This window comes from Artemia sp. Qi Xiang Cuo, chromosome 19 (genome assembly GCF_049724085.1).
Source record: "Artemia sp. Qi Xiang Cuo chromosome 19, ASM4972408v1, whole genome shotgun sequence".
Lineage (NCBI taxonomy): Eukaryota > Metazoa > Arthropoda > Branchiopoda > Anostraca > Artemiidae > Artemia > Artemia sp. Qi Xiang Cuo.
The window spans coordinates 19,492,852-19,515,556 of record NC_142812.1 but is presented as its reverse complement, the minus strand read 5'-3'; the positions used below and the strand labels follow the sequence as shown (position 1 = coordinate 19,515,556).

Below are 22,705 nucleotides of genomic sequence, written 5' to 3'. Positions count from 1 at the left end.
CACTTTCGACTATTAAAAAGGGCATAAGCCACTCCAATTTCCAATCGAATGAGTCCTTTTCGAAGTTTCTACGACAACTCCTTCGATACAAAGTGCCCTGGTCTAAGACCAAGAAACCAAAAAATAAATAATACATTGTGCCAACATCGTTCAAGGTCATCAATACCTACGATACCTTTGAAAATCAAAAATATGAACTGGATACATCGTTGGATGAAATAGAGGTTTTGTCCCATCCCCTGAATCCCTGAAGAAACAAAGGTTCGGCGATATGTCTTTCACAATGACAAAAGACAAGCCACGGCAAAAGTTAAAGGCCCAAGAGAAAAAAAAAATAATTTTACAAAGGTACCACTTCAAATTTAAAGGTCCATTTGGACATCATGACTTCAAGAAAAGGCTCAAGTTATCTGCGTTTAGAAGACAAGCGAAAGTGAGAATCTATATATAGAAGCCTGCCGCGTGCCCCATGCCCCATACAAAGGTAGTCGTCAACGCCTTCCATACCTTGTAAAATCGAAAACCTGGACTAGATAAATCGTTGGAAGAAAAAGAAGTTTTTGTCCCAGCACTTGAACAATTAAAAGAAACAAAGATTCTGCGATACGTCTTTCATAATGACAAAACACAAGCCGAGGCAAAAGTTAAAGACCCAAGAACAAAATGTAATTTTACAAAGGCAGCACTTCTAATTTAAGGTCCATTTGGACATCATGACTTCAAGAAAAGGCTTAAGTTATCTGCGTTTAGAAGACAAGTGACAGTGAGAATGTATACATAGAAGCCTGCCACGTGCCCCATACCTTTGTTAAAGAAAAAAAAAGGCTCGGCGATATGTACTTCATAATGACGAAAGATAAGCTGAGATGTAACGAACCAAAAAAATTCGAAATAATAGCGATGATGATTGGGTTTTGTATTTTGACATGGATAAGGTCATCAATACCTACCAAACTTTTGAAAATCAAAAATATGTACTGGATAAATCGTTGGAAGAAAAAGAAGATTTTGTCCCCCCACGTGAACAATTAAAAGGAACAAAAGGTTCAGCGATACGTCACCGTATCGCCGTACTCTGCGATATGTCTTTCATAATGACAAAAGACAAGCCGAGGCAAAAGTTGAAGGTTCAATAATAAAAAAAAAATGTAATTTTTCAAAGGCACCACTTCTAATTTAAGATCCAACTGGACGTCATGACATCAAGAAAAGGCTCAAATGGTCTGCGTTTAGAAAACAAGCGACAATGACAATCTATATATAGAAGCCTGCAAAGTGCCAAGTTCCGGGGCCCATACTATATATACTATCTTTATATGCGATTAATAATTGTGTATGTATTTATGTATGTATGTATTTATTCTGTTTCTCGAAAATAGCTCCATATTTTTTCGGGAAAATTAGTATCTTGGGATATTCTCACATAAAAAATATATATATATATATATATATATATATATATTTTATGTGAGAATATCCCAAGATACCAATTTTCCCGAAAAAATATGGAGCCGTTTTCAAGAAACAGAATAAATACATACATAGCATTTGGCCAACAAATACCTTACATCAGCTTTGACCTGCTTCCTAACTTTCTGACTGCTTCCTGTCTTTCTGAGTATATATATATATATATATATATATATATATATATATATGCGGCACTGGTGGCCTGTTTGTATATTTCTTTGTATTCATTTCTTTGCGTATAAAGAATGTACAGTGCTTTACTATGTTTTATTATATTATACTTTTTTCCCTTAGCCATTTAAAAATAATCCCATGCCTCCCCAAAAATCTGGTCCAAAAACAGCCAAGAACGTTTTCCTGATCGGCTAAAAATTTATAACCTTAAGTCAGTAGGTCAAGAGAACCTTAATGCACAAGACAAAAGAGAGAGAGAGAAAAAAAAAAAACACTGGTTCCACCCAAAAAGGGCCAGACAACTCTTTTCTCCAACCGACTTGAAGCTTACATCCGTAAGTTCTTAGACAAAAAGAACCCTTGTGTAAAAAAATAATTTAGGTTAGGGACATGGGACCTAAAAACAACTTGGGCCACAAAATATTTTTTCCCATTTGCTTGACAAGTATACTTGAATGTGCTTGTGTCAAGAAGACCCCAATTTGCAGAGAAAAATATTGGCTCGGCTGGAATTGGGGCCCCAAAAAGAGCAACAATTCTTTTTTTTTCTGAACGGCTTGAATCTTAACACTAAGTTCATAGCCAACTGGACCCTAATTTTGAAGACAATTTTAGTTAGGAGGCACGTGCCTTCTGAAAATGACGGGCCAAAAAACAGACCTTATTCTGATTAGCTTAAGACACTCAGGGATAGTTATCTGAACAGAGGGGATGACATATTTTGTTTGGAGAAAAGGGTATAAGGGGGGCCTGGGGCAAAATCTCGTTATGCCGCTTGAAACGCGCAGCTGCAAGTTCCCAACTATTTTTTTCTGGTCAGGTCAAACTGGTTAGGTCTTGGGCCAACAGAACTGGAAAACACAAGAAACAAAAAGAGAAAAAAAAATTGTTTCCCAGACAAAGAGCTTTTTTTACGAACGCATTGAAACTGCCACCCGTAAATTCTTGGGCCAAGGGGACCCACATTTCCGAAAAAAAAGAAAAAGAGGGAAGCACGAGCCCCTAATAAAGACCCTTTTTTGATGAGCTTTGAATGCAAAAAAGCCAAACAATTCTTTTTTCGAAGCAGATTGACATTTAAAACCAGAAAATCCCTTGGACAAGTGGACCCTCATGTAAAACAAAAATTGCTGGAGGTCGGAGATGAACGGAGTTCGTCAAGAATGATATAGATTCTGTCTGCTGACTATGTGCCCCTAGATATGCCCCTGCCACTCTAACTAAACACTCCGATTAGGGTGGATGCAACCTCATGGAAGCCCACTCAGGGAATCTCAGTATCTAGGTTTAACCTAGCCTTAATCTAGGCCAGGGTCGGTCGGACTAGCGACCCTCCACCTGAACATAAGAGCTGCGCAAAGTGACAAAATAGCCTCAGATCCGGACTTCCTTTTAAGATCTCGACCATCGCGCGTCAATGGACATGCTGACAATATCAGAAATACTATCAGACAAATCTTTTGGACCAAACGGGGCTTCGAACGGCAGTCACCTGGAATGTTTTGACTCTGAATGCACCTTTATCAAAGAACATACTTTCGGAAGAACTTCATAGGAATAAAGTGGCGATTACCGGTCTCACAGAACCCCATCTTACCGGAAGCGGAGACGAAGAAATAGGCAACAATCACTCGTTGCTCTAATTTGGAGAGACTATAAGGAATGGCGTTGGCCTCGCTTTAAATAGCGAAAGAAAGGCATTACTCTTGCATGAAGTTGTATCAGACAGAGTAATGAAGGCCCGCTTTGAACATAAGCATGGTGAGATGACCATCGTCATGCTATGTACTGCAGCCCGGCCAACGACTCCGACGACGCAACCAAGGAAGAGTTCTTATATGCTCTGACCAGATGTCTCCCGACAGTGCCCCCCCCCCTCGACATAACTGTTTTTCTCGGTGACTTCAACGCGACAGTGTTTGATGATATGGGTGTTTGGTGCGGCACCATTGGCCCTGTTTCTCCCGACCCACATAACAATAATGCTCTTCGCCTACTTGAACTATGCCGATCCCATTACCTTGTTATCGCAAACACTTACTTTCAATGCAAAACTGTTCACCAGCATACATGGTATACTAATAACGGTTGCACAATGAAGATAATCGACTACGTCATTATCTCTAAACGCTAGAGATCATCACTGAAGAACCGTAGAACTAACAGATCAGCAGAGCTCGGAAATACTGATCATTGGCTTGTATGTGCAGAAGTCCAGCTAGACCTCCAGGCACAACGATCGGAAAGAAGGCCCGTCGCTACAGATACTAGGAAATTTGAGCAGCCAAATAACTGCCTGAAGTATAGTGTCAAGATGTCGAATTTTTTTCGAGCTCCTTGGCACAGTTAGCAGTAGCAAAGATGCCTGGAAGTATTTTAGATCGCAGACGAGCCAAGCAGCAAAACTGGTGCTTGGCAAGAGAAATGTTACGAAGAAATTGTGAAAAACTAGTGAAACGCTGCAGATCATAGAATAAAGACGGGAGGCAAGGCTCCTTGGGGACATGGCTAGTTATCGAAGGCTCAATAGAGTAAGGAACAGACTCATTTACCAGGAAGAACTTAGTTTGTAGAAAGGAAAGCCGATAAAATCAAACAAATTAGCAGAAAAAGAAAGATATGGGAACCCTGTTTAAGCATCTCCAAGATCTCACAGAAAACAAAATTCCCCCGCATTGGGACCAAGGATGGGACACTTCTTCCTGATGAAGGATCTTGTCTCGACCGAGGGATGGACCACTTCTGCACGCACCTAAACAATGCCAGCCCGTCTGCCCCTCTAAATAATAGTCTCAGCCAACCTAGCAGTCAAAAACTTCAAGCAAATCTTCCATCTGATGAGCCTGTCAGCCCCTCAGAAATCAGAAATACTATTAACAGGCTGAAGAATAATAAAGATGCTGATGTCTGTGGCTTAATCTCTGAGCAGATGAAATATGCAGGTCCTACAATGCTCTATTTTCTTTACATCCTGTTCTCCATAATCTGACAAACTCAGATAATTACCGAAAATTGGTGGAAGGGTGTCATTACCCCCTTATGGAAGAGGAAAGGCCCTAGAAGCCTCTGCTCGAATTACTGTGGAATGACTCTGCAGTCAGTCGCCGGTAAACTTATTTCAATTGTCCAGCTGGATTGATGCTGAAATATTATTCGTACAATGCGGCGACCGGAGCAAGTTGGTTTTATGTCGGACCTTTCAACCACCAAGAAGATTTTCCCGATTCGACAAATAAAAGAAAAAGCAACGGAGTTCCGACAGAAGGTTTTTTTGCCTTCGTCGACTTCCGTGCTGCGCTCGGCTCAGTGGACCAAGAAGCTCTTTGGTGGATTCTAGAATCGACAGGCATACCTGAAAAATACTGCCGACTTGTCAAAGATGTGCATCATGGTATGGAGAGCTGTGTTAAAGTCAACGACCGGCGCAGCCCGTTCTTCAAAATCAGGACAGGAGTGCGTCAAGGACGTGCACCCCAAAAAGGCCAAAAATTCTTCTCTCTGATCAGCATGGACTTTTTAAGGCTGGCACTGGACCAAGGGATCCTCAATGACGACATCGATTTTGGGAGAAATCGAGTCTCATAAAAATTTTTTTTTTTTAGCATTGACCTGCTTGAAAATTTCATGGCATTTAGACAATGCCAAGGGAGCTTCCATTGAGCAAACAAATTACGGATAACAATCCTGGTTGTATGACGGCGTCTTTTTTTTTAAGGGCAACTAAACTCATTTTATTAACTCGTTTTCCTGTCCAAGGGCGTGTAAAGAGTTTTATTAGAATTCCCGTCATAGACCTTACTAATAATCGAGAGGAGGCATATCAACCTATTGAGGTCGCTTTCTGGCCTGGGAAAAGGATGACCTGGGCAGACTTTCACACCCTCCGTAAGGAAATTCGAAATTAAAGATTTCCATTTTAAATCAAATTTCAGAGTTTTCGTGAATTTTAAAACTTACTTCTGGTAATTCTAAAAGAAACAAGTTCTCCGTTACCTGCTAAATACCTTTAATTGAATTTACTTCATGAATTTTATAGTAATGCCTTTCAATGTCTTTCAAGCCAAGTCCTAATCCAAGCCTTGGATTACTGGTGATGTCGTTTTGTTAATTAAAGAGCGTTATAGAGTCAAAAGACCGTTTTCCTTTTCCCAGATAATACTGTTTGAGCCATTTTTCGACCATTTCCGAATACTAAATTACTTCCAAATTTAATCAGTACATGCACTTCCAATGACAGTGCAATGATAAACATTAAAATTCTCCCTATTGTATGCTTCCCGTTGTACAAATAAAATAACATAAACGGTGATTAGGTATAGCAAAAAGTATAAAACAAACACTATTAACAAAGACTCGTTAGCGCAGCGGTAAGTAGACATGCCTGTAGCCGTGGTAACTTCGATGGGACAAGTTTTTGTCTTAGAAGACTAACTTCAGAGAAGACTATCTTCGATGGGATAAGTTTTAGTCTTAGAGAAGACTAAACCGTAGATAGTAATAAATGATTTTATTTTTAAAACTCATTTTCAAAATGGACTAAAACGTAGACAACGACTTCTTGTCGAGAATAATTGAATATAAGTGAAAACGAGGGTGGAAAACGTATTGGGCCTACATACGTCTCCGACAATCATAATATTTCTAATCCATATAGTATTGATTCAGAGTTCAGAGAGTTAAGAGCAATTCAATCGGATAAAATAAAGGATTAAATCTGGACAGCTTGCGTAACCAATTTTTACCTGTGTGTGGCTTTGTGCCAAAATTGTGAATATCTTTTTCGAAAACAAGAAAAATAACTTATTGCTTTGTTACAATACTAGATCAAATTAAGGACTACATTTGTGCATCGATAAGATCCAAAGTGTGAAAATGACAAACCAAACATTAGAGGCCGAGAAAATCCAAAATGCCCAGTTTTTGCGAGCAATAAATTTCAAATTGGATTTATTACCAGCGCTTTCGGAGAAAGTTAATGTAATTCCTGGACTTTCGGATAGCATTGCTGCCTTACAAATACAGATGAATAACATTAGTACACAGCTATCTAGCAATGCTGAGACAAATGAAGAAATTAAAAAAGAGCTGGAAAATGTGAAATCGGACCTAGTAATCATATCTGAACAAGCCAACCAGCTCTAAACAGAGCAGAAAAGTAAAAATTTGATTATTTATAATTATGCTCCGCAACACCATGACGAGTATACTGTAAAGCAAGAAATAATGGATTTATTAAACCGTGCTATGCCTTCTCTCAAAATAAGTCGATGTGATGTACGTGACATTTTTAGATTGAAATCAGGGCCAGCGGTAGTAAAACTAAATTCAGTTGAAATCAGAGACCCCATCTTAAGAAATAGTTTCTTATTGACAGAGACAGGTCAATCGGTGGCCCAAGATTACAAAGCTAAACAGAGAGAAGCCCGTATACACTTAAAGAAAATTTTGAATCTTGCACATAACGACAGCCGTCATGCATTGCTACGAGGTGACAAGCTGTTTATCCAAGGCCAACTATTCAGGTACGATGGAAAGGCTGTGATTGAGGTTAAATGTAACTTGGCGCCAGTTAAAAATATTGGTCCACCCCCTAGTGATAGACTCCCAAATTACCCTGCTGTTATCCCGATGGGGCTAGATAGTTATGCCAGTAATAGCGATGCCGAGACAGTGATAACACCGACAGCCTATTTTCAGACAGTATTGGCAACTAAAAGACCTGCTAGTGCTGTTATTAGCCCTAATGACCTACATCGACCAGGCACTCGTAACGTGGCACCCGGAGGAAACCATTCTCCAAGAAAAGGATTTAACAGAAGACCTCGCAGTGGTTTTTCCCGTAATTTTGTTGATAATAGTTAGCGAGTGCTAACATATATTAATAGTCGCAGTCGTGAGTATTACCATTTTGCCTTTCCCCCGACAGAGGCCAGGAACGAGGAACTCCAAGAAGTGGCTAGTGATATTAATGCACTGACAGAAAGCATAGATGCATAGGAAATAAAGAGCCATATACTGAGTTTAGTGTCATGGAACATACAAGGACTACGTGATATACTGCCTTCTTTATACGATGAATAAATTTCGTTTGACTTGATTTAGTTTAATAAAACACGGAAGAATCATTCTTCTATATCACCTCTCCGACTGTCTTCGTTTGAACAGGTGGTGCATAAACTAGCAAGAAATAATAGATATTATGGCGGTCTTTTGGTGTTGATTAAATCCTCAGCTATTGATGGTTATGAAAGAATTAATAGTAAATCTGAAAATTTACTTTGGGTGCGTATTTGTTTTAAATGTGGGAAGAGATTAATTTTGGACGTTGTGTATATCCCTCTACGAAATAGTTCTTATAATCGAGAAAATACTTGGGAAATTTTAGATGATGAATTGTCGCTAATACAAGAAAGTTATAGTGATTTTGAGTGCGTTTTGATGGGGGATTTCAATGCTTATACCGGCGTTGAGGTTGAGGTTCCAGATTTATTAATCCCAGATTTAGGGGATTTGGTCCCAATTTGTTGTAGACTACCGCGAAGTAATAAGGATGAAAAAAGAAAAATAAATGTTTGGGGAAGAAAGCTCCTGGCGCTTTGCGGGGAACATGGTCTGATCATTGCGAATGGAAGGTTTGGAAATGATAAGGGTCTGGGCGAGTTCACTTGCCTTTCGGGCCCAACTCCAAGTGTTGTAGATTATGCGCTGATTAATACAAAATTTGTATCTGAATCGATTGATATTGATGTACTAGATTTAGTTGGATCCGATCATAGAGCTATTAAGCTTGAGCTGAAGACTGGGAAGCTTCAGGATGTTGTTCCTCGAGTTAGAAATTTATCTAATGGGGAGCTTAGATTAGAGGGCTTAGGAAAACGAATTAGATATGATTTAAATGATAATGATTTTGAAACATTTAAAAGAAAGCTTATGAAGTTGCATGTAACAAATAAGTTGAAAGCGTTAGAAGAAGATGGAAAAAATATATATGGTATAATTATGGAGTTAAATGAAATAATTTGCAGTTGTGCAGCATCGTGTAATCTGAATAAAAATGAAATTAAAAACGAGCGATATTTTCATTTGGAATGTAAGTTAATGAAAGAAAAGATCAGATATCTATTGAGTCATTCAAAAGAATGTGATAAATCTGAAGAGCAAAGTTTAAGATTAGCCGATTATAAAGATAAAAGAAGAGATTATAAAAGGTTAATTAAAAGAAAAAAAAAGAGTTTGAGATTAAGAAGAAACTGGATATTGCAAATTATTTTAGAAATAAAGATTTTAAGAAGTTTTGGGGGTTATATAAGGTATGATATTGGAAATGAAAAAGGAAATACACAGGCGGCTCCAGACGCCAACTCATGGCCTGATTACATAGAAAGCTTGGAAGGTGATTGCGCAGAATTACAAGAGGTAACACATACCACAGAGATGGTTGTTTATCCCATGAAGGAACATGATTATGATTTAGTAGGAGAAGTGAGTAATGATGAGGTTAAGTTTGTATTCAAGAATTTAAAAGGAGGTTCGGCTGCGGGTGTTGATGGTTTACCAATAACGTTATTTAAGAATTTTCTTTCAATTTTTATGTCGATAATCGTTTTTCTTTGTAATAAGGCGTTAACTTCAGGACAATGGCCAAATGAGTGGAAGAGATAATTGCTTATGCCGCTTTTTAACAGAGGTAACCTTAAGTTGCGCATGAATTATCTTTTAATAGCGCTAGTCGCTGCTTTAAGTAAGATAATGGAGAAAATACTAGATACAAGGCTTTCTAAAAGGTTAAATAAAAATAATATAATACATGAAGAACAAGGAGGTTTTAGGACAGGGCACGGGACGGTAGATACAATATTTCTTTTAAAAGCATTAATTGATAAATACAGAAAGAGAAAAACTTGTCTATATGTGGGATTTCTAGACCTCTAAAAGGTGTTTGACAGTGTTAACAGAGAGCTTCTAAAGGATGCCTTGTTTAGAATTGGCCTTCCTCATCTGTTTGCGTGGTTGATAGTGAGTATGTATATATGTGTGAGGGGAATCGTGTTAGTTGGTAACAGGTTTTCTATGTTTTTTTAATATTAAGCTGGGTGTAAAACAAGGCAGCACTCTTTCTCCTAAATTGTTTAATATTTTTATAAATGATGTTGTTGATTATCTAGAGAATAGATGGGCTCCGAACGTTACTCTAGGGACCCATAAACTATCAATACTATTATTTGCAGATGATATTGCTTTGGTGGCTAGCACACCGCAAGATCTGCAGACGCTTTTGAGTCTTATAGAGGAATATTTGCAGATGAAAAAATTAAGGCTGAATGTTGAAAAGAGTGAAGTTGCTATTTTTAAAAAAAGGAAAACAAGTGGCGATGATAATTATAAATTTAAATTTAATAATAAGGAACTTAAAGTAAGTAAAAGAATAAAATATTTAGGATTTGTTTTATCGGAAAATGGAAGTTTAAAGAGTCATGTTGATGAACTAATTAATAGAGGTAAAGTGGCCATGTCTGCAATTTTTAAAAATCCGACGATAATTGGAATCAAAAACCTAAAAATGCATAAAATAATATTTAATACAAAAATTTTACCAGTATTAGAATATGGAGCGGAGATTTGGGGCGGAGAAGCGGCACAGAAGTTGGAGTCCCTCCAGCTCCAGCATTATAAAAGACTGTTTAGATTACATAAGACAACTCAGTTACATGTTCTGAAAGGTGATATGAGCCTGCTTTTCTTAGAACAGTATATGTCTATTTTGATACTTAGATTTTAGCTGAGGATGCTAAGGTGCAATGAAGATAGACTGGTTAGAGCTACTTATTATCAGAGGCTGAGTTGTTGTTCGGAAACGTCGTGGCCGTCCCAAATTAGGTCATTATTAGGAAAGAGTGGGAATGGCTTACTTATGGAATGACGGTCTTGGTTCCCCTGATCTACCAACAAATTTAGTAAGCCAGGTACTATTTATCTTAGAGGGTCAAGAAATTCAGTATTGGCAAGGGCTGGTTTTAAATTCTGCTACATTGAATCATTATAATCAGGTTAAACATAGTTTTGGAGAGGAAATTTATTTTAAATTCAATTTACCGGCTATGATGGATGTCGATGGATTCAGCTTAGGGCGAATTGCATTCTGATCCAGAGCAGACAAATGGTGTTCGACAGGGGGATAGTACATCCTGATGGTCGGTATGTGTGTCCTCTTTGTAGGGATGAGGACGAAGATTTGAACCATTTTCTCCGAAAGTGCCCGGTGCTCTCTGATTTAAGGGAAAATTACTTACATGGGATTGTTTTGCTGCTTCCAAAAATCTTACAAAGTAGTAATCCAACCACAATATTTCGTATTGGTGCGTACATAGAGAAGGGATTAGAAAGAAGGAAATGTTTTTACAATTAATTATTATTAATTGTATGGAATTAAAGTTATTTTTTTGGTAATTTACCAGAAGGTATTTTTCGCTATGTATCATGTTAATGTGTGTTTCGTAATTTGTTCTGTTGTAATTTTTCTATTTTTCATAATTTTTGTGTGTATATGGCTCTTGGGCTTTTGAAATACACGATCTATCTATCTATCTATATAATAAAAGCAGCAACTTGGTGTAACAATATATTTTTATGCTACAAGTTTGATTCGGAAATGGGTAAGATACAATTTATCTTCGCATGGTGAATGATTTGAGACTTAAGAGGTTCCAGACTCCTGATATTTTTTTTTCTATCCAACAATATTCTCACTGGTTTATTTTTCCAATGAAAATTATGCATTAGCAATTATTACAAAATATATCCGAAATAGGCACGACTCCTTTCTAGTGCAAACTAGCAGCTCCATGTAAAGGGGGTTGGGCCCTCTCCAAATTTTTTACTAGATAATTTCTTATATCTTAAACATAGTCCACCCATATTTTTCGGACTAACAATCGCTGTATATATGCCTAGAAAGTATGTAACTTCTATTCCATGTTCTTTATTTTAAGGAAAAGGGGTTCCAATATTGATATATATATATATATATATATATATATATATATATATATATATATAAAAGTTTCCCCTTGGTTAGACCATTGTATTGTTTGCCAACACTTTGTAAGTACTTTCAGTTGAGACAAACACATAGTAAAAGTGATTAAATAACATGAAATCCGAGTAAAAATAATAAAATAAACAAAAAAAACATACATAAAATAAGATAAATAATAAAAATAATTCATTCGAGAATTCGTTTTTGCTGGAATTTGATTTTTTTTTCTGGGGGGGGGGGGGCTCGAAAACAACAATAATACGATGAAGCACTATCCTTCTTTACGTAGGAAGCACTATTAGGCTTTCTTGACATAAACATCAGAAAGTGTAATATGACATAAAAAATGAGACGTTTTGTTTCCATTTCAGGAGCTGAAAGACATTGAATCATAAAAGGGGTACCACTTTGAATTAAGAGGTTGTCTAAAAATTTTGATCAGATATATCTTTGGGGGGAAGGCAACTAAAAAGGGGGTCAGACGCGGGCTGGTTACCTTCTTATCAGTTTGGATCCTTAAAAACGTCACCTATAACTTTTAATCTGGATGTTGGTGTTTATTTTAAAGCTTCTCATTACATACCCCAGTGGTTTCAAATTTAGCCCTTACTGGAAGAGGCTAAATTTGTATCAGGTAATGCCACATTTATCCATTTTCTGTGTTTAAAAAAATTATGACATATAATACCTCTTCAATTACCAAGTCCAAACTGACTTTTAAGGCAAAACAAAATAAAAATACACTATACGTGGCAACACACAAATTCAGTAGTAGTACGTATAAGGACAGTTCACACATTCGTTTCCTGTTTACGTGAGTCGAAATCTCCCTTCTCTTTTTCAGGGAGTATATTTGCAGGGATTGCCATCTAAGATTTTAAAGCCACTTCAAAAGGTGGTACCACTACCTCTTTTATATTTGCTTTTGTATCTTCCTCCAAAGCACAGCAAATACCTAATAAATTACTCCCTATCAAATGTGTGCTATTTTTATTGACATGTGGCGTTTTCAAGAAAGTCGCTATGCTATGCGACTTGCGCGACACCTAGTATAGCAACAAAGACGCATTACCTTATTTTGTGCTGTTTCAAAAGGAACACCATTTGAACCGTTTCCTGATTGATGGCGTTCGCGGTTCGGTTTTTTGCTACTGCAAGCTAATTCATGGGCTTTCCGCTGCTCCGTTTTAAGAGAACTTTGGCGACAAATCTCGCATAAGCCATTAGGACAATGTTCACAGGAAGTGTCATTTCTTTGTTCAGTTGAAGGGCTCTATAAAAAAAAAAGTTAGTGTTATAAAACAGAGTTGTCAAATTAAATATTTAGAGCTCATCCATACATGGGAAGGGAATGTAAGGGAATGTTAATCTTAGAGGGGAATTCTTGGTCCCTCCCTCCTCTGTGCAGGTATGTGAAATACCAGTTCAGCAGATAATCACACCAGAAAAAAATATAGGCCTAACCAGAGAGGAAGTAATTATGATTGGTTATAATTATCTTATGTTTGTAATCAGTTTGTGGTAACGAATTATAAGTAAGAAGCGACTCAGCCCTATAGTAACAGAAACTCTAAAAAACGGAATTTTGATAACAATAGAAGAATTTTGATAACAATAGATACATCAAAGGGATTTGATTTTTATCCTGATTCCAAATATATAGAATCCATTAAGTTTACTGTTAAACATCAAAAGGTACAATCCTGAGAAAATTTGCCTGATTTTCGACAAGGGGGGGGGGGGGGGACTCAAAACGGCAAGTGGTTTTAGTGAAAACCATACCATCTGGTTCAGAATTTCAGTGAACCCTACTGTGGAGGCTTCAAGCTCTTGCTTACAAAAATGTGGAAATTTGTATTACTTGCTAGAAGAAAGACCACAGATACGCATTTTGTTTTCCCAAGGGTGATCGAATCAAACCAATGGTCCTAGAAGATCGAAAGAGGGTTCATTCGAACGTTCTAGTACCTTATATTAGTGATTGTAAATAATTATGATTGGTAGGAAATATTTATCATCTTGTCATACTTATAAAAAGTACACCCAAGAAGAATTTATGACTTGTTAAAACTTGATAAAACATAGAGAAGGTAGATATTAAGATATTGACAAAAAAACTGAATATCTAAAAAACTGAGTATATACCTATTGAACAGGGAGAGAATTGATAGAACTGATTTTTTAGGGATGTTTCTGTGAGACTTTAAAGATGTTTCCATTTCAGGGATTACAAGAATTATCAAGTGGAAACACGCCCACTATGTGTATACAAACAAAACAAAAAAAAAAAAAAAAAAAAAAAAAATAAAATAAAGATAGGCATAACCTGGATACTTGGGCATAATTGTAACTTGGAACTCCTTAAAAGCTCACTGGCAACTAAAGATCTAAAAACAGGATAATGGTAACATTCGGTACTCATTGACTTAAGCCTAAATTACAATCTGACAGCGAAATCATCTTATTCCATAAGAAACCAAAATGTTTGCTATCTTTGGCCATTTAGTATAATTTATTCAATTTTTCGGATGGCCTATCTGGGGATCTGCATGAACCTCTGTTGGTTAACAAAACGAAATTTAGTTTTACCCGAATCAACAAATCAGCACTTTCCCTGAGAGCAAAATCATCCTAATTTCGCAATTCCACTAATTTCGCAAATTTCACAATTCCACTAATTTCGCAATCAGTGCCGGTCAAAAAAAAAGAAAAAAAAAGAATAAGCTGATGCAATTTTATTAACTGTACTATGGAAGGTATAAAAATAAGCATCCCAAATCTTCATAAAGATGTTTTTCTCGGAAAGAGCTTTTCATCAGTAATGACATCATTATGACATTTATCATTATTATCATTATGAAATCATCTTTAATGACAATTTCGCTTTCCAGTCGGGATAAACTAAACTATGACCTAAACAGCTTGATTATGACTTCAACAAAACTTATACTTTGATAATCGATTCTTTCGCGTACATTCAATAATAGTTATATTTACAACAAGTATTATATGGATACAGTAAGTTTTGAACTTAAAAAAATATATACAATGTTCCATTGTCATTTTATTCAGTAATTGCACTTCCAAAAGATATTTTTAACTATTTACACCCAAGCGCAAACTGAAGAGAGCAAGATCATCCTGAAATTCGTTCAGCCCAAGGCCGTCCCCAGAGGCGGGTTAGGGGGGTTTGAACCCCCCTCCCCTGAAATGTTTGTCTGACTCGTAAAAACGTAACAAAAATGGATATAGACAAATTTTGCATGTGTTTTTGAGTTTTTTTGTGTACCCCCCCCCAAAAAAAAAATTTGTTTTTGAGTAAAACCCCCCTCCAAAAAAATACTGGGTACGGCCTTGGTTCAGCCCCCCACTTCCAGGTTAATGGTTAAAATTTTGAATTCATCAGAAGAAGCATCAGAAACTTTTTTGATAATTCACAAAACATAAAACAACCAACGCAAAAACTTAAGGCAAAATAAAATCGAATACACTCAAATTCAGTAAGAAAACTTCAATACAAAACTAAAGATTTGAGTTCGTAGACTCATATAGTATTTATTGTAAAATCGCAATATATCGTAACAACATTCCATAAAATAATATAGAGTAAAACGTAAAATCGTTGTCGTAAAATCACAATTTACCTTATTTTCATGAGGTTCCCAAGATTCTTGATTTCCCCATTCGAAGTTGCGAACAACTTTGCGTAAGCTTTCTTCTAAATCTTTGCCACCCTTATGATGAGCTGAAATAGAATACGGAAATAAACCACAAAAATAAATGCAAAACAGATTTTTAAAACAATTTATACGATTGCGGGAAACCTGTTATCAAAGGCTCGTTTTCTGCGACCCGAGATGAATGGTTCAAATCAGACTATTCATCTTCGTTTTCCTTCAAGATGCGAGTTTAGTATTCGCCTGTAAATTATACCAGTTCCTTCTCTTACTTGTTTAGATCCATTTTTGAAATTATTAAATTTTTATACAGATTTATTTCCTTTTCTTCTATCAATATTTTTACAGAATTTAAACAAACTCGCAAATTGGTTAATAATACGCTAATAATACAATAATAAATTAAAGATAATAATAAAATAATCTACTAATTTCTTCAATGATGGTTTATGAAGTTCCCGATATATTAACCACATTCCCAGGCCGTAAAACGGCCGAATTTCAACAGCTATTCATGAGTGTTGGTGTTGAATAATTTCAACATGTCAAAAGGATTCCTCCTACAAACGGAGTTCCAAATTGTGACCAGAGTACATACGACTATGATCCAGTGTTGCTCACTCGGAAAAAATAGCTGAGCCCCGTGTATACAAACTACAAAAAAAACTTTAACCAATATTATTAATCAAAGGAAAATGTGCCTTCGGTACCATAACTAGCTGATTATTTCAGTTTTTACTAAACTGGAAGGTACAGAAATGGGGGAAATTTTTGCAATAAAAACAAAAATATGATGCTTATTGCAAAAGCACTTATTCAAACTCCCCCCCCCCCTTAGAAAAATTCAGTGGGTGTCCCTAGAAACTCGAAGCTTTAAATAAAGAAACTTATTTACATCAGCCCTATCCCTACTATATCAAAAGAGAGCTGGCAGCCAATGAAGGAGACTGAGAGAGGCTCAGAAAAATAAAAATTACATAGTTCAAACTGAGTGACAAAATTAAAACTTTAAGGTTGGGTAGTCTGTGAAGGATAAACAGGAAGTAGAAAATTGAATTTACGTCAGAATTACTCAATTCAAATGAAATTGCTTATTTTTCACCTTAGAATGAAGAAACTTGTTATTTTAGCGTCTGCAAAGTTACACAGGGAAAGCGGAAAGAATACAAAACATGAATTTCTTAACCATTCTGGAATAGTATGAGGTTATTTCGGTGTCTGTGAAGAAACAACAGGAAAGAGAAATTAAACTCATGCCAGAAAAAAAAATGTGAGTTACGTCACATTTATATACATTCAAAGAGCAATAATTACGTCATTTTCCCCGGGGGTGTTCGTATAGTTTTTAGCCTCTATGACGCATTTATAATGCATCTATATAAACTCTATGTCGCACTAAACTCTATGTCAAGGTTATAATCTTAAATAGTTTTACTCTATCACGTATGAAAACTATAGGTTTCCTCGTTCACCTGCGAGTCCAGGGGACTTGTCGGTCATGTGTCGATCCTAAAACTCAGTAGCTCCCCTGAGACTCTAGGCAGACGTGCCTAGATATTGAGCTTAGGTCGCATGTTCGTCTGTGACTCCAAATGAATTCAGTCCCCCGTTTTGCATACAAATCCAATGGACATTGTCCGTCATGAGTAGGGCCAAAAATTTCGGTCATCCCCAATGCAATTCCAATGGGCTTTCCCAGTAGGCAAAGCTAATACAATAAGAACAATCTCAGTTGCCCAATCGCCTGCAAGTCCTGTGGACGTTGTCAGTCTTAAATCTCAGAAAACATTTTATTTGGGGTCTCCTGATAGACTATTTGAATTACCCTTACTCCATGCCTATCTACCTTAGTTCTGCACAAGGATGGACAGATGATATCATTTTTATACAATTCTGAAAAAGTGTTATGCCAGCTTTGCCTCTCACTCAGACTATTTGTCTTTACTTTTTCTCCAAATAGCCATGGCTAACTTTTTCATCACAATCCACCAATTTAATGTTAATTCAAACATCAAAAATCTACAAAAGATGACGAATGGTTCCAAATAGTTAAAGAAAATGCATGGAACAATAAACAGCAAAAATCACATTGAATTGCAAACAAAAATGTTACATAAAACTAAAGAAAAACAAGATAATTATGCTACTGCGCAATTTGAATATTTCAGAAATTACAAAGGAATGAGGAACGTGTTATTTTAGTGCCTGTAAAAGATAAACAGGAAGGAGGAATTGAATTCCCGTCAAAATTTCTTAATTCAACTGAAATTGCTCATTTGCCTACATAAAACTAAAGAACAAAGGGATGATTATGACAATGCGTAATTTAGATATTTCAGAGGGTATAAACATGGAACATTCATGGTCATTTCTTTATTAAGTAACAACACAATTAAAGTAAAAATATAACGACCTGGGAATGTTTCCCCCAGTAACGTTAAAATTTTTGTAAATTTTGATTTTTATGTAAATATACGCTACTCTTTTTTGATAGTTTTTCCCATTTTGAATTGAAATATGGTTAAAAATAATGGTAACCAATAAAACTTGAATTACAGTTGGTTGAAAAATTGTAAGTTTAATTACTAATTTGACCAATCTTAGCAAACCTCAATTGTGCATCTCCGGTTTAGATAATAAAAAGTATTATTATAAGCTGAATAAGGCCATACAAAACAGAATTCTAAAGCACACATCATAATATCCAAACTTAAAAATAACCATCTCTCCCCAAGGCTGTATTCACGGTAGAGATTTCCAGGTTTGAACCCCCCACCCATAAAAAAACTGTCCAACTCATAAAAACGTAACAAGATACAAATAAACAAATGTTTGATGCATTTTTTTTCAAAACTTATCCCCCAAAAAATATACCCCCTCCCCCCCGAAAAAATAATACGCCCTTTTCTCTCCCCTTCACAAAAAAACAACTATTAGAAAAAAAAACAAAACACAAAAGACTTGCAAGATCTCCAAGAACTCCAGGGTTCCCCCCCCCCAAAAAAAAATTAAATCAGAAAGCTGCTGGCACTCTGGTAGAATATATGCCACATCCTCCACTCCTAAATTACATCTGCAACAAAAGTAATCCACATCTGAGGCCAGCCTTTTTCTATCTAACACCTGATTTCGTTTTTCAAAAGATGATTCGTTCAAAAACAAAACCAGGCTCCTAATAACCCAGACGATAGACCTAATTTTAAAATAATACACAAAACCAAAAACCCCTTTAACTTGGGCTTAAGACTTCAACGTCTCGGACCTCTTTACTGCCTTATTCCAAATCTGGATTCCCTGGTCTTTGGATGCTTTGTAATATGTATGCAATATGCATGTGGTAAGTAAAGCGGAATCAAACTAAAATAATACTACTCTTATTGCAAACAACTCATTGCAGCACCAAGCTACCTGGCACCTATACAGCTACTCACACTCCTTTTCCAACCCAGTCTGTTCAAAATTTACTCCCTCCTATGAAGTCTAATATCCTTTAAGCCTTCTCCTATGATCTCTTGCTACCCAATTCAGGAATGACCTACCACACATGGATGCCCAAAGAGCCCGATTTTTGGCTATCCATTTCCCATCATCCGTATAGCCTAACCTAATGATGAATCTGTTCAATATTGAAATATAGCCAGCAAACTGAACTTGATACAAAAATTAATAAATTTTGACGTTAAAAACAGTTTCCGTATTTGGACGAAAACACAGCTGTATGAACCCAGGGCATTACAAAAACAATGAATTGAAATGCTTACTTTCTCTGATATGTCTTCGAAGATTGGGCGCAGCCGTAAAATTTTTTTCACAAATAGGGCAGAGATAATTAACTTGTCCACCAAAGTGTTGCGTTATAATATGATCTTTCAAGGTGAGCTCCGTCATAAAATGAATATTACCTAAAAATTAAAACGTTTTCAAGATCAGAATAATAAGCATAATAAATATTTGTTTACAAATGTAACAGGAAGTAAGGGATAATTATTGTATTGCATTCAAATGATTGAGTTGAAAGCAGCAGAAACAGTAGATTAACAGAGGAAATAGCTAAAGGCAAAATAACACCACCACCCCACAAAGACCCATTAATTGGGTTATAATATGTTAAAATTTGTAAAAATGGGTTAAAAACCATAGATGGCATTCTAGAAGTACCAAAAAAGACAGTTTCTATTGTTGTATTTTCCGACAAGCATCTTGTTTTGACAAGCACCCCTCCCCAAGGCAGGCATATGTACCTAAGCTGTTTTTATTAAGTAATACAGTATTTTAAGGAACTCAAAATTACATCTAGGTATTTACTCCTAATTTATCTTATACAATCAGCATTGAACATACCTCTGTTGTCTGTAGGCTCAACATATTAATCATAAGACATGATAAAGCTTTACGAATCTCCTGATGATTTGTTTTAAAATTCAAAATAGTTAGTATTCACACTAAATTGGGGCTAGTAGAAAACTTTCAATATTTTAAATTTTTTTATTTAAAATAGTTTTTATATGTTAAATAAATCAGACACTGTTTTTCCCCTTTCATCCAACAAAGAAAAGCAACCAAAATCAAGATTTTAGTTTGGACGGCTGGGTTCTGGCTGTGCACAATGAAGCCAATTATTAAATTATTCATAATTATAAGTAAGACCTCCATCGCAATTAGCTCTACTGTATCGATCCTAGAAGGCCCTAGAATTCCCATTTCAGCACGTTGGCATGAATGACCTAATCTGTAGCCTACCACCATTTTCTGTGCGAACTATCAGCTTGAAACCATAATTGTTCAAAACTTTTTTGCACACGGAACATGCATTGACAAGACATATTTTGCACCTTAATGGAGAAATCACAACCGTCTGACGCTGTTGACAGGTTTTGCAGGAAAAAATTCGGTGTGCCAGGTGTGGCAAACTTTATTCCATGATATGATATGATTTATTATAATTGAAAGACCTAATGGGCCATGGTTAATGCACAATACACTTCAAAAATAATAAACGAAAACACCCTTATTATAAATAAAACCAAAATAAAAAATAAATCTAAAATGTGGATCATTAACAGCATTAAGTGCATCAACAACACATAGGTAGGCTATATCTCTAATGGATAATTTTTAGCCTTGTGATTTTGCTGACAGGTTTCTGAGGGGAGAAAATTCAGGGTCGCAAGTGTAGTAAACCTTTTCCAGCATAGAATGTGCATTAACAACCCATATATAGGCTATATCTTTGATGGATAATTTTTAAACAAATCCTCTTGATTTTGCTGACATGTTTTGAGGGGGAGGGTGGGGGGGGGGAGAATTTGGGGTCAGAAGTGTAGAACTTTTCCCGCGTGGAATGTGCATTATCAACACATATGTAGACTATCTAATAGAAAATTTTTAACCATTTGATTTTGGTGTCAGATTTTGAGGGAAAACTTTTTGGAGTGGCAAGTGTAGTAAACTTTCTCTCGCGTGGAATGTGCATTAAAAACTCATATGCAGGCTATATCTTTAAAGGGGAATTTTTAACCATCTGATTTTGCTCACAGGCGTTGAGAGAAACTTTTTGGGGCGGCAAGTGTAGCTAACTTTTTCTTGCGTGGAATGGGCATTAACAGCCCATTTGTAAGCTTTATCTTAAATGGAGAATTTTGAACCGTCTGATTTCGCTGAAAGGTTTTGAGGGGAAATTTTTGGGATGGCAAATGTGACAAGCTTTTCCCGCATGGAACGAGCATTAACAACCCATATATTAAGTTGTATCTTTAATGGAGAAAATTCAAACGTATGATTTTGCTGACCGGTTTTGCAGGAAAATTTTTTGGTATGGCAAGCGCGGCAAAATTTCTCTTGCGTGGAATGTGTATTAACAGCCCATATGAAGGCTATTTCCTTAACACAGAAATTTCATCCGTCTGATTTCGCTGATAAGTTTCACAAGAAAAAAAATGGCGTGGCAAACTTTTTCCCGTGTAGAACATGCCTTAACAACACATATAGGCTATATCCTTAATGGAGAAATTCCAACCGTCTGATTCCTCAGACAGGTTTTACAAGAAAGAATTTGGCTTGGGAAGTGTGACAAACTTTTCCCAGATGGAATGTGCATTAACAACCCATATGTAGGCAATATCTTTAAAAGAAAAAAAAATCAACCGTCTGATTTTGCTGACAGGTTTTGCAGAAAAAAATTTGGTATGCCCAGATATCTAATCACCCTGATCAAGAGGTGACGATCTAGCGGAGAAGAATATAAAATTTATATTAACAAACTATTACATAGGATACATTAGGAATTAGGATAGGAAAAACCTTCATTTGCAATACTTAAGGATTCTATCATAAGGCCTGCCCCCCCCCCGCCCAGAGAAAGAGTTATTGTGTGCATAACTATCCTTTAGTGTTATCTACCTAGCTTATCCATAGAGTCAAATTTACTTCATAAATGTACAGGGAAAAAATACAACTGAATTGAACAGAGAAATGTACCAGCATCTCTAGCTGAAAAATTACCAGATACAACTCCATACATCATATACTAGTAAGGGGATATTACTCAAATATGCCCTTTAATTTGTAGACATTCCTGTTTCGTGTTTCAATCCTCTGAAAGAAGTATTCTCACAGCTTCAAGGCCTCTTAACAAGGCTGCTTAATAACAATGAAAAATGAGATAAACCCTTTGTTTTGGTATATGACTTTAAAAAATAATAAATAAAAAAGAACTTGTATTTTGTGCACATTTGTTTTGTTCCAAAACTTAAAATCCCCTCGCGTATTAATAACGATCATATTTTTAAGTTTAAAAGTATCGAAAAAATCCTCCCTGCAGACAATTTTTCACCTGGAAAATTCCACCCCCTTCCCCCTGTGGGAGATCCTCCCCACGGAAAATCCCTTTCAAGGGGGAACCGAGTCCACAAATAAAAAAAAACACGATAATGCACTGAAATAATAAACTCGAAAATCGATGTGCTTGCACAATAGATTAATCCCAGACTGAACAAAGTTGTCCTTTACTCTAACATTTACACAGATTACCAAATTAATTTATTTTGATTTTATATGCAAAGATTCGGAAAAATATATACAAATCAGATTGATTTTAATATTGAAAATTTTTCCCGCTGAGAATTGTCTCTACACGGAAAACAACGATAGTATTATTTGAAAAAATTAGGTTGAACACCAAAATCGTTTTATTTTATTTTGGAAGTGTATTAGTTGACAGAATTCATAATTCACTAGCCCGTTTACTGAATATCCAGAAATGAGACTGGAAAGGACTTTCAAGTATTTGTGTTGAGGGATCTATAATTTTAGTCAGTGCAAAAAGTATTAAAAGGGCCCTGTAGAGAGA

General features: G+C 36.2%; 1 protein-coding gene across 1 annotated transcript in view; it reads right to left on the bottom strand.

Annotated features, from left to right (window-relative positions):
- The window catches only part of LOC148940582 (uncharacterized), a 54,988-nt gene that overhangs the window by 8,058 nt on the left and 24,225 nt on the right, over positions 1–22,705 (bottom strand). The window contains exons 4-6 of the mRNA XM_089105268.1: positions 19,119–19,259; positions 15,325–15,425; positions 12,753–12,953 (exon numbers count right to left, since the gene is read on the bottom strand). Coding sequence (XP_088961394.1) covers positions 12,753–12,953; positions 15,325–15,425; positions 19,119–19,259 — 443 coding nt within the window. The remainder of the gene's footprint in view (positions 1–12,752; positions 12,954–15,324; positions 15,426–19,118; positions 19,260–22,705) is intronic.